This window comes from Crocodylus siamensis, chromosome 1 (genome assembly GCF_052110815.1).
Source record: "Crocodylus siamensis isolate JL-2025a chromosome 1, ASM5211081v1, whole genome shotgun sequence".
Classification (NCBI taxonomy): Eukaryota; Metazoa; Chordata; order Crocodylia; family Crocodylidae; genus Crocodylus; species Crocodylus siamensis.
In genome coordinates, this window is record NC_143395.1 from 257741636 (window position 1) to 257758077 (window position 16442).

Here is a 16442-nt window from a genome sequence, read left to right on the forward strand (position 1 = left end):
CCAGCGTTTTGGTCGCTTTACTAGCCACAGCATCGCATTGCAGACTCATGTTCATCTTGTGGTCAATGATGACCCCCAAGTCTCTTTCTTCTGTAGTGCTAACCAACGTAGCACTGCCGAGCCTATAAGGGTGCTGCAGGTTTTTCCTCCCAAGGTGGAGAACCTTGCATTTTTCAGTGTTAAACACCATGAGGTTCTCGTCTGCCCATTTGCTGAGCCTGTCCAGGTCAGCCTGTATCACCCGCCTGTCCTCTGGTGTGGATGCTTTGCCCCAAAGTTTGGTGTCATCGGCGAACTTGGCCAGTCCACTCCTGACTCCAATGTCCACATGGTTAATGAAGATGTTGAATAGTATGGGTCCCAGGACAGAGCCTTGAGGGACCCCACTGGTCACAGGGCACCACGATGAGTGACTGCCATCGATTACAACCCTCTGGGTCCGACCACGGAGCCAATTTCCCAGCCAGCGGATCATGATGGAGCCAAGGCCACAACTGGGCAGTTTGGCCAAGAGGTGATCATGGGATACCAGATCAAAAGCTTTTTTAAAGTCAAGATATATGACATCAATCTCTTCTCCCTTGTCCAGGTGATAAGTCACCTGGTCATAGAAGGAAATGAGATTGGTCAAACAAGACCTACCCGCAACAAACCCATGCTGGCTATCCCTTAGAATGTTAGCCTGGGCCAGTCCCTCAAGGATGGCCTCCTTAATAAACTTTTCTAGGATCTTCCCCAGGATAGAAGTCAGGCTAATGGGCCTGTAGTTACCCGGATCCACTCTCCTCCCTTTTTTGGAGATCGGCACCACATTGGCCTTCTTCCAGTCTTCGGGCACTACACCAGAGCGCCAGGAGTTTTCAAAGATCCATGCCAGGGGCTGGGCTATGACGCTCGCCAGCTCCTTGAGTACCCTGGGGTGCATATTGTCAGGGCCAGCTGGCTTGAAGGTATCCAGCTTCTCAAGGTGTTCCTTCACGAGGTCAGCATTGATGGAGGGTAAGGGATCCCCCTCACCCAGATTTCCCTGTCCCATAGCAGGCATGGACATCCCGTGTGACTGATGAAAGACTGACGCAAAGTACCTATTTAATAGGTTGGCTTTTTTTCCTGGGCGTCAGTTGTCAGTTGCCCCATCTGGTTTAGCAGGGGTCCAACATTGCCCTTGCTTTTCCTCTGGCTCCCCACATATCTGAAAAAGGACTTTTTGTTGTCCTTGATGCCTGAAGCTAGTTGGAGTTCAGCTGCAGCCTTGGCTTTCCTGGTTTGCTTCCTGCAGGACCGGACCAGCGCGGAGTAATCCTCCTTGGAGGTGAATCCCGTCCTCCATCCTTTGTAGGCTTTCCTTTTTAGCCACAGGAGGTCCGCTAGGTCCCTGGAGAGCCAGGAGGGCTGCTGTGCCTTCTTGCTGCCTTTCCTCCGTGTTGGAATAGATTTAGCTTGTGCATTGAGGATCGCTTCCTTGAGAAGCAACCACTCTTCTTGAACTCCCATCTCCCTGGGGTCATGGTCCCTGAGGGCCTGACTGACTAGCCTCTTGAGCTTGTCAAAGTCGGCTTTTCGGAAGTCAAGGACTTTTGCGTTGCTGACTGACTTGCCAGCTTTACGGCGGATGGTGAAGGTGATCAGCTCGTGGTCACTGTCACCCAGCTTCCCATGGATCACTAGGTCGCCGATTAGGTCATCCCCCATAGCCAGTACCAGGTCGAGCAGCGCTTTGCCTCTCGTTGGCCCATAGACTTCTTGAGTCAGGTAGAGGTCATCCATGCACGAGAGAAAGCTTTGCGACCGCTCGGATTTTGCTGAGTGATCTTCCCAGGAGATGTCCAGGTAATTGAAGTCACCCATGACAACCAAGGTCCTGGAGCAAGCGGCCTCAGTCAGTTTCCGGGCGAACTCCTGGTCAAGCTCAGGACTTTGAGTGGGAGGTCTGTAGTAGACTCCCACCGTTGTGTCCCCTGTGCCGTATTCCCCATGAATTTTTACCCAGAGAGTCTCTAGCTGTCCATGCTGGTTGCCAACATCAGCTTGCAGGGACATGTAGCTTTCCTTCACATAGAGACCTACACCCCCGCCCCTTTTGTCAACACGATCCCTCCTGTACTGGGTATAGCCCTCTATACCCGTGGTCCAGTCATGGGTGGAGTCCCACTAGGTCTCCGTTATCCCAATGACATCATATTTCTTTGCACTGAACAGGAGGACGAGCTCGTCCTGCTTGTTGTCCAGGCTCCTGGCATTAGTGTACAGGCAGGCAAGTGTGCCCTTGGGGGCTCTTGCCTTGCCCACAGATTGTGCCAGGGCTGGGGCAGGGGTGGGCTCCCTTAAGTGCCTTGGTCCACTGGCTTTGCAAGGGTCGCTCTGCAGGCCAGCAGTGGCAGTAGTCCCCCCCATCCCCCAGCGGGCTTAGTTGAAAGCCCGGTGGAGCAGGTCAGCCAGCCTGGCTGAGAAGAGCCTCCTCCCCAGGGAAGAGAGGTGGAGGCCATCTCTTCCCAGCAGCTCGCTGTCTCTCTCGCCAAAGAGCGGGCTGTGGTCATGGAAGCCAAAGCCTTCCCGATGATACCAGCACTGCAGTCTTTGGTTGACTGCGTAGATCCTCCTCTCCCTCCTCAGTCCATAGCCCGAGACTGGGAGGATTGACGAAAACACCACCTGAGCTCCCAGACCCCTAAGCCCCGCTCCCAGCTCCCTGTAGCGCCTCATGACCTGGCTGGGGGTGCTCCGAGCCGTGTCATTGGTGCCCACGTGAATAAGGAGCATGGGGTAGTGGTCTGTGGGCCGGAGGAGCTGCGGGATCCTTTCCGCAGTGTCTCGGATGTGGGCCCCCGGGAAGCAGCAGACTTCCCGGGCTAAGGGGTCGGGGCGGCAGATGGCCCCCTCAGTGCCCCGCAGGATGGAGTCTCCCACAACAAACACCTTTCGCTTTGACTTGGGGAGAGCGGGGCCAGTAGCTGCGGTCGAGCCTGGGTTGCCTGCGGGAGCTGGCAACTGCGTGGGCTCTGCCGGGGCTGCAAGAGGTGCGAACCTGTTGCTAAGCTCCGGCGGGGCAGTGGCCTTGATGCAGCGGGCCTTGGGGCCCTTGACCACCTTGGTCCATGCCCCTGACTGGGCAGAGCAGGAGGTCCCAGAGTCCTCCTTAGTCGTGGAGAGAGACGGAGCTCTCCCCTGCGGCTCCCGGGGGAGAAGGGCCTGGCAGTAGGAGTCTATCTCCTGCTCACAGTCCCTGATGGCACGCAGTCTCTGGACTGTGGCCTGGAGCTCCTCCAGCTGGCATGCCAGAGACCCCAGTAGGGAGCAGACCCCGCAAGGGGAGGGGGCCATGCTCCCGGGCCCCAGAGCCTGAAAAAGATCAGGAATAGATGTTCACATAATGCAGTATTAACAGTGCACTTCTCATTAACAGTATTTCTGCATGTTGTTAAATCCTGCCTTTAAAAAAAAATTTGTATTGAATGATAAGAATATAAAATTAAGCTTTGTATATGATTTATCGGGTGTTAATGGTGAGATTCCCCACCCCCCCCAAAAAAAAAACTTTCTATTTTTAAATCCAAATAAGTTGGACCAAATTGATTGTTCACTTCATAAATTATATATTTTAAAGAGAGATTCTCTGTAAGTGGCTATATCTGTTAAACTGTTTATTTTATGTATTTGTCAGGCAGCACTAAATTTAAAAATTCACAAGTTGCATTTCTGAAAAATAGTGGCAGGTGACTTATGAAAGCTAGTACACTTTAGAAGATAACCCTAGCCTGAAAGGGACCAACTTTGCAATGCCACGAGGGGATTTACTGCATACTAAACTGCTTGAACATGCATCTGCTTGTGTTTTAACTGTGCTTAGGAAGTTAAAAGCAAATAAAATTTCATTTCCAGGGTACAAAGCAGGCAATGGGAGGAAACTTCAAAAAGAGCAAATAACCCTCAGACCCTGTATCTTGTACACACATGTACACAGCACTATCTTTCAGGCAGTCTTTGTACTTCTATAGAGAAACCAACAGAAATACCCCCTTTGAATAGGTCCTCTCCTTAATCATGCCTGCAGTTTTCTACCTTGAATTATCTAAATATAAGAATACTTTTGTCTCAGGCACTGTCTTTTTGATTTGGCAAGGCTGTGTAAAATTTTAAATAGAAATGGTGATCAAAAGCAGAAGCCCTGCATAAAAACCCTATGTATAGATGCCACAGGCATCTATATTTGACTACAGAGGTGGACTACTTAAGGATGAGTCTTTAAAATGCAGAGACAGTACTAAGTCCCTGCTCTTAGTTGCCCTAAGCAAACTAGAAAATATTCAGCCTTCCCAAGCTACAGTGCTACAGATATGAAATGTATTGTATAATTTGCTGTGTTGAACCTGCCTATTCTGCCTCTGAAATGAATAGCCCTAGCCATAAATCAGAGAAATTCTCTGCTGTTTTCCATGGTTGAGAGAGTTCAGGCACATATTTTTTTTAAACAAATGAGTTTGTATGTAATGAAATGGCAATACATCACAGATTACATAATGTGTGGGTGTCAGAAGGAAGCAGTCCAGGCAGGCTTCCTTGTTTGTAATGCAAATCCCATTATTCCAGTTTTTCAAATCACTGGGAATGGAGAACACTTCCTACCACACTGGATTAAAACTCTTCTTTGTAATTCTGGTCCTTCATAGCTAACTTTCTCTTCCACACTATCCTCATGTCTCGTGTCACTATCCCCCAGCTCATCCATTTAGCCAGAATGCCAGCATTGACTTCTTCCTGAGCTTCCCTCATCTGCATCTCATGAAGATGTTTTTCTGCCCCTTACACATAGGACCACTTCCCCTGACTTAACTCTGATGGCCAATGCTTTTTGAAATAATATCTGCTTTAAATCTCTCTGCAAGGTCCTCCTATTCTGTGAAATATAAATGCAGCATATCTTTTTGTCCAAAATTGTGCAGAGAGCCCTTTAAGACTCCCAGGAGGTGGGAAATGCTGGTTCTAGCTCCTCAGTCTGAGACATGCAAGTTTCCCACTTCCTGGCTGAGCATTCCAGCCTGTCTCTTCAGCATTTTCTGCTAGTTGGCTTGGTTATCTCCCTCCTCAGCATGATGGCTGTTATGAATCCCATTCTTAAGTACCCAGCTGTCCCCATTCACTGTGTAGGGAAATCAGGAGCCTAATATGAATTCCACCCCTGGAGGCAGGTAAATAAAGTTAAAGATAGCCATTCTGAGCATTATTCTAGTCCGTCTCTTTATGGGTCTGGTTCTTCATCTTTCTGTGCCTTAGTTTTCTGTTTGTGAAATTGGGATGCAAGTGCTTCGTTTCCTCCCCAGACTGTTGTGCAGATGAACATACTGCAGAATGATATGCTCAGATATGGTGGAGGTAGAGACCACTTAAGAAATCTTTCCTCATTATCCTTGAGTATTGATGGTATATCTAACATTACTTTTCTTGTAATTTCTCAGAAATAGGTGGCTCTCCAGTATCTGAGATAGAAGGACCTTTCTCAACAGCAGATATAGCAAGCAACTGTATTTCCACAGGAACCTTCCATGAACCACTGTTGTGGATTGCCTCCTATGTTCTCATGAGCATGTGTGGCATCATCCTCCTTGTTCTGATCATCTTGCTGCTGGTCCCATCTCGGTGTAAGCATCGCTACACTAACAACGATGTAGTCAATGATGAGTCGTCCTTGGTGCATCATCGCTGGAAATGAGGACCTTTTGATCATGGCTTGGGAAGCCTTAGACTCCATCAACACAATAAAGAATGAAGTGTCCAGCCTAGGAGAGGAAATTAATACCTTGTTCCTTTTTGTTGGTCACAAATCACAGTTTTCTATATATACTGCATCATAATTTTTTAAGCTTTAATTTCTAACGCCCAATTCCAAACCAAAACACTAAACCCACCTTTCAAGTGTTGTCTTGCTGGATTGGTTCTATCATAATGCAACTGAGCCTTTCAGCTCCCAGTTGTACCCTTTTTAAATGTTGACATGGTGTTCTTCCATTATCCGGACAAAAAGCTCATTCCTCATTCCCAAAAGAAAAGGAACCATCAGATATACCTAATGTTAATCAAGACTTGAATGTTGGGGGGAAGGGCAAGTTTTAATGAGTTTTCTTATTAATCACATTAAAGAAATAATGTTTGGTTCATTTTAAAACAGTGCTTACAGAATAGGGGAGGTGGAAAGATCAGTGTTGTGCAGCTAACAAAAGCAATTTATGTGAAGAGGAAACTGACTTTTTTCACAGTGAGGCTACTGGTGTCATTTGAGTAGGTCTTTGTTAATTAGCTGCCCTTCCAGAATAGTTTGAGAGGGGAAAGACAGGGAAGCCAAACTGTTGTTCTGCCTTAGTGTAAAACAAGACTACCTCGATTAAAATTAAAAGGGCACTTACTATCGGTAAGTGGGTGGCACTAAGAGCTACTTTTTAGCTGTTTTAGAACAGACACAAATCCTGTACCACAAAATGCAACCCCTTGTTTCCAAAATAGCATTTTGCTTAATCCTTCTGAGAGGTTTATAAAATAGCTTTTCACATAATCACGTTAAAAAAAAAATCCTCTCAGTTTTCCGCCCATGTCATCTCCGTCTCAATTTGGGCACATTGCTGTTTAGAGTAGAAGAGGGTTCACTATATGTGAATGGCACAGAGCAGATAATTGTTAAGGGCAGATGTTGCTCTTTACATCTCTAGTGATTACAAGGAAAAACAATAAAATGTAAAGCAAATCTCTAAAGAGAAAACGAAACCACGTTTGCTGAGCCCAGCAGTCTGAAAGTTCAATAAATATAAAAAGTATTTCTCTTTTGAATAAACTCTGGAAGCTTTGGTGACACTGACTGGCTGTTTAACTTGAATAGCAATTGAAGATTTTTTAGTTTAGTTTTTGTAATATGTCCATCTTGGTGGAAAAGCATTATACACAGCAGTGGGAAACCTGTATGACAAACTGAAAGTATATTGGTTTCGTAGCCCTAAATAAACGTGTGTGTGTGTGGATTTAGATTTTTTGGGGGAGGGGGAGGCATGATAGACTAGGTACATATCTCAGTCAAACAGGTATAAAACTTAAATTTAACAGAGACAAGAAATGTTGGTACTTTCTTTAAAGCCTAAAAAGACTTTTCTTACAGCTAAGAAAGGTGGTGCAGGAACTAGGCTCAGAAATCCAATTTTATTTACTTTTTTAAAAATCACAAAGCTAAAAGGGCCTCTTTTTCCTTTTTTTTTTTTTTTTTCTTTTTGCATTTTTGTTGGATTTAAGTAAAAGGGTTGGAGTTTCTGTCATCTGGAAGTGATTTTCTTGATACTGGGAGTTGGAAATATTAGGAGGAAGGGATTTCTGAGTTGTTTTCTGCTTTTTATTTTTCACTGACCTTTATGAAAAATTGAATTTAAGGAATGCAAGAATCTGTGCATCTTAAATTATAAAACCTTCATATAATTAGGCTTCTATTAATAGATGCAGTTGTTTATCATTTAGAAAACAATGCAACTTTCCTTCTTAATTCTTGTAGACTAAAAAAGATTCTTTTTTTTCCTTCGTCAGTCCTAAGATTCACATAACTAAAATCATGCTAAGAAAGCTGTAACTCTTGTGTTTCCTCAGGTGAACCAAGTGATTAAGTTTCCTTCATATATATCATGGTATTTCTGTTCTATAATCTAATTTCAGTTGAACTTTTTAAAAGTTTTTCTTTGTACAAAGATCCAATAAGATCTGATTCTTAGAGATGCCAGGTACCAGCCACTATTAATATCAGCCAGCATTAAGAGCTTTTGAAAATCAGGTCCACGCCTCTTTAAGTGACGGCTCATAGCACTAAAATGGATGAGCAGTGCGTTAAAATGTAAGAGAAGGTTCCACTGATCTTGAATCAAAGCAATAAATTTTATTTTGGAAAGAACGGTGCTGCTAATTCTGCAATCCAGCTCCATATAGTACTCCTGGGTTTGCCTCAGCTCATAGCTAGTAATATCAAAAGTCATGTTCCTTTTTTCTTTAGGAAATATCTTAAATAATCTTGTCGCATTTTCCTTGAAGTCCGAATAATTTTTTTACCCATTGTTCCACAGCCTGGATCAACAGCACAGGAGAGAAAGTACCACCATTATTACTTTTGAAGAGCAAAAATTGTGTACTATTAAAATACTTTTTACTTCAGCTTTTTTCTTATTAAGGAAGGAATTTAGCAGTCAGATTATTGGATAATGTTCCAGGTATGCTTTGTAATGACAAGCTTGATCTCTCCAGAGTAGTTCAGTGAAGCCTTTTAATGCTCTATAAAAGGCCTTGAGTTCACCCTTTCATTTTTGAATGTCATTGGTCAAGACATTTTAATAGAAATGCTTGAATTATATGAGCAATTATCTGGTAACAGAAATGAAATAGTCCTGCAGTGTGAGATTTTCATGGCATCCCTTGCCACTAAAATTTGGCTTATAGTAAAGATGTTGTTAGTGACATCTGCTAGCAGCACAAACTTCATATCAGACTGTAAATTGATACTTGCAGTGGCAGATATTCAGGTGAGTATTGCTTTGTTGCTCTGGCAACAAGAAGAGCAATGCTAACCCTTGAGGGTTCATTTTTAGCCTGCAGCACATTTAGAAAAATAATGCACTTGAGCATTTTTCTATGAAAGATGAAGCTCAATGGTAGACTACAATTTTACCAACTGTGGCTTAGTAAAGAAGATTTATTTTCTGATTTTTTAAAATGAAGTGATCTAAGGGATTCTCTGCTTGTGTTAACTAACTTCAGGGATATTCTTTGATTAAATCATGCCTTCACATACAAAGTTCAGGGTAAAGATGGTAGGCTTTGACTTCCAAGATAATTTGTTGCTAGTAATATAATATATCCCAAGTGATGGGTTACTAGACAATACATCCCAATGCCCATATACTCTTAATTTTGGGAGCAGTGCCTTTGTATACCATGCTATTTACCAGACAAGTGTGGGGAAAATTATCTTTAATTGCATGGAGCTTCTTTAATAATAGCTGATTCATAATGAATGCTATGTGTGATTGAATTCAAATTATGCCTGAATTTGAGCTAAAGCAAGGGATACAACAGTTCTGTCCCACTGGTCCATCTACTGTCAGAGTTCAGTTTCAGAAATGTTACCTCAGATACCTTGTACAACTCAGGCTTTGACAAAAATAGATTAAATGACTTAGTAAGCATTTGTTTCAAGTGCTGTAAATAAAGTTTAGTTCAGCTTTAACATAAAGCAGCCTATATTGCACCCATCGCATTTATATTGAAAATACTCAATGAATATTATGTATCAAAGGAATATAATATTCTTGGCTTTGGTTTTGTACTAGCATTTAATAGTAAATCACAAACTACATAGAGATGTTCTTACTTCTGACTTTTTTTCAAATTGAGGAAATGCTAACCTATTAACAATAGCTTAACCTTTATTAGCTGAAAGCCAGTCATTGGGAAGAACAACAAGGGCTGTTTCTCATGTCAAATGAAGTCTTTCTTGGGACTGATGATTAAAAGATTTATCTAATTTGGTTGTTGACAGTTACTTTTATGTATGGAAGTTTCGGGAAGCAATCATCAAAACAGGGTAGTAGTAGCTTTGTTGAATGGGATCTATTTTTCCCTGGTAATCCAGGGAGACGGACATTTTAAATTTTAGAGAAGTGAGAGAAATCATTAAAGTGATTCTTGACATTTCTAAAGATTCTAAGATTAGTTTTTCAGTTCTGCCTTCAGCGGGAAGAAACCTAGCAAGGTAATTTGTGGCACTGAGTGCAAATAAATAAAAAAAAATTGCAAGTAAGATGTTACTTATTGCTGTATTTTATAAACTCTTCCAAGAATATAACTTGTGAAATGGTCCTTTTTAAAATGATACAAATTATCCAAAAAATGTGTTAATTGTTGACTAATACATATTCCTGTAGATCTAGGTTATGTTACGGCTTGACTCCCTGATGGATAAAAACATTGGAAATGACTTGCCTCCACTCCCTTGACCAGAACTAAGAATTGCAGTGGTTAGGAAACACTGAAAATGCTGTTAAGCCATTTGGAATCTCTTATTTTTAGATACCTAGTTCAAACTTAGGCCAGGTTTTTAAAGTTCCAAAGCCTTATTCTTCTTTAATGGCTCATCATTTAAACCCTCTAAAATTAACAATGGTTTTAGTCAAGATTCTGGATGAGAGTTGTTTGTATTGAAGAAGCCACTGTCACAAATTGTACCAACTGAGAAGAAAGTTGAGGCTTATTTGGAACTAATTAGTTATGCAAATTAACATGAAAATGGAACTGTAATCTTTCCTAACAAAGATCCAAATCAAGGCTGAGGGGCAATAAAACTCACCTGTGGATATATAATATCTTACTTCAGTCTCTCACTTCTCATGAGAATTCACTTGGTGTATTTTTTAAAACAAGACTACCCTAAGGTATCAGTTAAGCTTAGTGAGTATTTTGTATCCATTCTGTTAGCAATAACTGGCCAAATAATTTCTAAATGGATTTTACAGTTAACCACTGAATATTTTTTTCCTGAATCTTATATGTTGTTACATTACCAGTGCCTTGTTTGCAGGTATACACAACTAAGTTATTTAACATTTTAAAACAATTGCCTTTGTTAGTTTCACAAAAATATTTGGTGTTTAATTTTTTTTTTCTTTTCACTAAATACTCGCAGTCAGTTTAGCTTGGTTGGATGTTGAGTTTTAAATAGTTTCAAAGAAACTCTTTCTACTCTTACCTAAGCAAAACCCCGCTACGGATATGAATTTTTCAGCCAACCAAAGGTCAAAATATAAAAAAAAATCTTGCTTTCTAAAGGAATATAACCTTCAACTAAATGTTCAATCTGGTACGAGACAGTGATTGCTTTCTTATAAAAACTGACTCCAGCTTACCTGTTTCGGGGGGGGGCGGGAAATAAAGAACACTGACACAACTGACTCCTTTCCTTTGGAATAAAACCATAAGAAACTGACAAAACCATCAATGTATGCCTGATCAGTAAGGATAACTTAAACTGTTTAATGTTAATGTCAAAATATCTACATATATACTTTTCATGCCGTCTAGGAAATGTACAGGGGAGGGAGGAGAACAGGAGATAATTTTAAAAAGAGCCCAGACTTCAGGAAGCTGCCAGGGGAGTTGGTCAGTAATGGCAGAACCAGCCTTTAAGCATCTGATTGCTTCTGGCATTCTAGTGTAAAAGACCCCATGTATTTTGGCCATACTGCTGCCACACCAACAAAACTGGGCATCCCACCACCCATGATCCCTTCTTTCCAACTCTGAAGTCCCCAGCTTTCCAGATTGAATGACTTGACCCATTTGGATTCCACAGGAATGGGCAGGAAAGAAAGAGGGGAGTCAGTGCAGCTTGGCAAAGTACCTAAGCCATCTTTCATTAAGAATAATTAAAAGACTCCCATGGATTTTAATGAGTTGAATCAGTCCTAAAAAAGCTAAGGCAGGCAGGGTGTACAAGTTGGCCTAGTTTGATACCTAGAAGAGGCCCTGAATATCACTTGGTTTAATTTATAGAACCTATGCAAAGTAGGTTGATATCTATGCAGTCAGCAGGGGATTACGTAATTATTTTAGGGAAGCGTAAAATGACTGAGCCTGCAATGATAGATAGTATAATCCTTTACCCCTTGCCAAAAAAATCATGGGAAGTGAGTGAGTCGAATTGTCAAGCTTGTGTTTGACTTTATTTCAATTTCTTGTCAGCAAGGTATGTATTATTTTAATGCATCCTCTGAAGAGTGTTACTAGCCAGTGAAATGTGCATTTTATATCCCAAAAATTTGAGTTCTGAAACAGGATTTATCTAGAGAAGAAAACCTAGATGAGCAAATCGTGTTTTAAATTCCCTTGCTGTCTAAAAACCTGTAATGTGGACTTCTCAAAATCTGTTAATATTTTATTTGGTGCCACATGATACACCTGATGGAAACTTCACTTAAGGAAACAATTCAATTCACTGGAGAAATTTCTCTACATGCGAGCCTAATTTTATTTTAATGGGTCACTGATCCTAATTAAAGAAAAATGGGGTCAAAATATTGAGATAGGTATGAAGAGGCTTAGTTGCTTTTTAAAAGCTAGTCTTCAGCTGCTATACAATATTTGTCCAAATTACTGCTAAGCATCATTACTGGATTTTCTAAAAGTTGGTATTTTTGTACTTAATGTCCCACTGTTTTCAGATGTGCACTTTGTAAAAATTAAAGTTTCTGCTTTAAAATAAATAATTCCTCTAGCCTGTTCAGTGTGTCTTGTTCAGTTCTATGGAGTTACATTTTGTAAGTACTAATGCTCTGTTGTTCACCTGACTGCTACTTAATACAATGAGGCTTTAAACTCAGAAGTGAGTGGAGAACGAATCTGTAACTGGTTTGAAGTTTAAAATTTGTAAATGTATCAACAGGGGCGGATCCAGGGGGCTGCAGTAGTACAGTTGCACCCTTCTTCAATAGTGAGGCTTAACTGTCGTTGGCCCCAGTTCCCCAGAGCTGCAGGTGCCTGGGTGCCCAAGGCATAACTGGATCTCCAGGCTGGTAGGGGATATGCAGGAGGACCAAAACAGAGGAAGGGGAGGCTGACCACTACTCTCTGGCTGACAGGGATGGGGGAAACTCCAGGCTATTCATGCTGCTCCACCAGGGGGCCATTAGGATCAGCTGCACAGGATGCTGTGTTCAGTGACAAAGAGCAGGTCCCTAATCCCTGTTCCCTCCTTAAGGTTTCTCCCATGAGCCTGGAGCTCCAACTGTGGGAAATGACTGCATTGGGTATTAGGCTGCACTGGGGACCATGGCATTGGTGGACATTCCTCCTCCTTCCAGCACCTGCTTCTGGCCAGTGGGGACCACCCAGGGGTCTAGACAGGAAGCAGACACTGCAAGTGGGGCCTCCACCTGCTGCTATCCCTGACTGAGCCCAGCACCCCAAGCAGCCACTTGCTACAGCCCCCAACTGGAGTAGGGCAGGAGCAGCTCCAGGGCTCACCTGCCTCTGGTCAGCTGAGGACAGTGGTAGTGGTGGGCTGGTCCAGGGAATGGTAGGAGGGTGGAGAGGTAACGGTGTCAGACCTGCTTCAGGCACTCAAAAATGTCACCAGCAGATGATGCCACAGCATGATCTGCCCACAGGATGGGAGCACCCCGACATTCCTGAAATCATAGTTCTACCTAGATGTAATTATGAATCCTTTTAGTGAAAAATGATTTTTCACTTATTCAGTAAAGTTGACCCCTTTTTGCTTCAGCTCTCAAACAAAATAAGTTGCTAGCAGAGAAAACATCAGTCATGGCACACTTCAACCAACCAGACAAAACTTTTTGTTTGGAAGGATGGAATCCATGATTACAATACTAACATTTGGTTATTTTTAAAAATTCATAATGATCTGGCTAAACATGAAAGGGAACACAAACTTGGCTTTAGATTCTTGTTTTTTAGTGCATCTTGTTTTGATATTTCCTTTCTTAACCTAAGAGATAAAGAAATCTTTAACATGTCCTGCTTGTTGTCTCCCAAAAGGTGGCACTCTTGCATAAACTTCCCTTTATATTCTTGTTTCTTCTTTGTATTTTATTTTTAGTGAGCTCTATTAATAGTTAAGTGAAGTGTTTTTTTTCTTTTTACCTACATTATATATTATATTAACAGTAATATATTATTATCTATTTTCACGTGCAAGCTTGCCATAAGGATAGTCTGATTTATCTTGAAGAATCAGTACTCTCTTTTTGAAGTCAGTTTCCAGAAATGTATTGCTAAAGATAGTGGATTAAGCAAGTGATATTAAATGAAAATTGAACATCATCTACTTTAGCACTTCTGCTTGCATAAGACTATCCATTTCAGTTGATTATTGCCTTTTCCTGTTTAATGAAGTCTAATACATCCATTTTTCCAACTTTTTGATAGTGAGCAATAGAAGCATTTTGAATTCGTTCCTGTTCTTGTTCATCTTCTAGACAAACATGCACTGTATTATGTATGGACCGTGAAATGCTCATCTGTTTTCCATAGGAGTGCTAACCCTACAACTCTGTAAAACAGTCTAATACAAACATATCCATAGTTGGACTGGTTTAGTTTAGCACTCAGACTTCTGCCACTTTTAAAGCAAGGTCATTTTAGCATTCATAAGCAAAATACTTACTAAGTGTACAAAACTGAATGAAAAACTCTTCAAGAATGCTGTAGTGAGCAAAAACGTTATTTAAAGCCAAAATGTTCTGAGCCAAGCTTAAATTTATAGTACAGCCAAGCATTTGAAAGCATGAAAATTGAGTTTAAAGTACCCACATTTTTTCACTGCAGCACCTCAATTACATCTTCATAGATTCATAGATGTTGGGGTCGGAAGGGACCTCAGTAGGTCGAGTCTGATCCCCTGCCCTGGGCAGGAAAGAGCGCTGGGATCAGACGACCCCAACCAAATGCTTGTTCAGTCTCCCCTTGAAGACCCCCAAGGTAGGGGTCGAGCACCACCTCCCTTGGAAGCCCATTCCAGATTCTGGCAACCCTTACTGTAAAGAAGTTTTTTCTAATGTCCAAACTAAATACACTCTCCGTCAATTTGTGGTCATTGTTCCTAGTTACTCCAAGAGGTGCCCTAGTAAATTGGGCATCTCCTATTCCCTGCTGCCATCCCCTGATGAATTTATAGGTAGCCACAAGATCACCTCTCAGCCTTCTCTTGCCTTTCCTAATTTTGTTTTCAATTGTTTTGCAAAGTGTGTAGCACTTTGAAGTATTTGTTACAGTTAGGCTGAGTACTTCATTTATTGGTAAAATTCTGGACAGCCATTGTACTTGTGTAGCTGTATTGCTCTAAACTTTGAGGAGCACTGGCTTATAACTGATTTTATGTCTCCCAGGCCCTGTTAGATGTTTCTATTATGTACCTGAATCTTTGTTGGTACTTGAAATCATTGTATCCGACAATGTTTCATCCCTCAAAATTTGGCATTTAAAAGAATGGAGTTAATGTCCTTTTAATATGCAGCTTACTTAACCTGTGTATTGTTTCTTGCCAAGTGTGGATGGTTGTAGGACAGGATAGGGTTGACTCTGTCAATAGATAAATAATGGCTTATCAGAATGGGTTTTTGTGGCCATTGATAACATGAAACAGTTTGTCGGACCAAGACCATTAAAGTGTGGACTTCAGGTAACTTCCACATGAATATTTACTTTTCAATTTCTCAGCATAACTAATGTTTAACTTTAAATCTAACTTCTCTGGCTGTTAAATATTTGTGATATCTATAGATATTTTTGCTGAGTCATTTCTTTGAGGTTTTGTTTTGACAATTAAAATCCCTTGTAGGGATTTTTTTAACCTTTCATTTACTAATATAGTCTTTGGGTCACATTTACACCCTTTTTCACTAATACAGCTCATTCTTGCATAATCCTGGAAGTTCAGCTCAGCTCTAGGGGTGTAGGTTGCTGCCGTGTTGATCTAAGGACTTAGGCAGACAATGCTCTTTTCGTGAATCTGATATCTTTTATTAGACCAACTTAAATAGTTGGAAAACAGTTATTAAGCAAGCTTTCGGGTTATTAAGCTGCGTCAGGCTAAGCAAGTTTCAGCAGTTGGTGTGTGCTTTTCCTGGATGGAATGAAAAGTAAAGAAGCCGGAGGCTGGGCTGGTGCGCATGCAAGACGGATAGTGAAGATGTAGATTGAGGAGTCAATGGGTGAGAGACAGGCTGGTGGGGGAGGGGACAGAGAGAGAGAAGAGGGATGAATAGTGGAGAGGTACCTGGGGAGTCAGATGTCAGGCAGGTTATATAATGTGTCCTAAATCCAATATCTATATTCAGTCCATGATTTTTAGTATCCAGGAGGTTGATGAAGTGGAGTTCATAGGTTCATCTCTGGGAAGTGTTTTCTAAGTGTCCTTTGAGGATCAGGACTGAAAGATGGGGGAGAGAGTGGTTTTCTTGTGAGAAATGTGCCCCCATCAGTAATTGGGTATTCCTGTCTTTGATAGATTTCCAGCGTGCATTCATTCTGGTGCACAGTTGTTGTTTGGTCTCTCCTACATATTTTCCATCCATCTGGTGCACTGGATGAGAGATGTTACATATCTGGAGGTGTGGCTGTAAGATCTGGGAATGCTGATTGCTCTGTTGTGGGGTGTAGTCATTGTGGGGGGGTGGAGATGTGTTGGCAGGTTTTGCATTTCTTGGCATGGTCTGGATCCACTTGGTGCATTCTGGGCTTGAGGAAGTTTGCTTCTGGTGATGACTTAGTGAGGCTCAGTGCTTGTTTGAAGGCTAGGATGGGTGGCTCTGGGAAGATCTTTTTAAGAGTAGGGTCTCTTTCTAGTATGGGTCCCAATTGCATGAGGATTTTCTGTGCAGGTCTAAGGGAGGGGTGATATGTCATATGTCCCTAGA

General features: G+C 41.8%; 1 protein-coding gene across 1 annotated transcript in view; it reads left to right on the forward strand.

Moving 5' to 3' along the window:
- The window catches only part of BACE2 (beta-secretase 2), an 87688-nt gene extending 75403 nt beyond the window's left edge, over positions 1-12285 (forward strand). Inside the window, exon 9 of the mRNA XM_090060977.1 lies at positions 5454-12285. Within this exon, the coding sequence (XP_089917103.1) occupies positions 5454-5707 (254 nt within the window). The 3' untranslated portion in view covers positions 5708-12285. The remainder of the gene's footprint in view (positions 1-5453) is intronic.
- The last annotated feature ends 4157 nt before the right edge of the window (positions 12286-16442 follow it).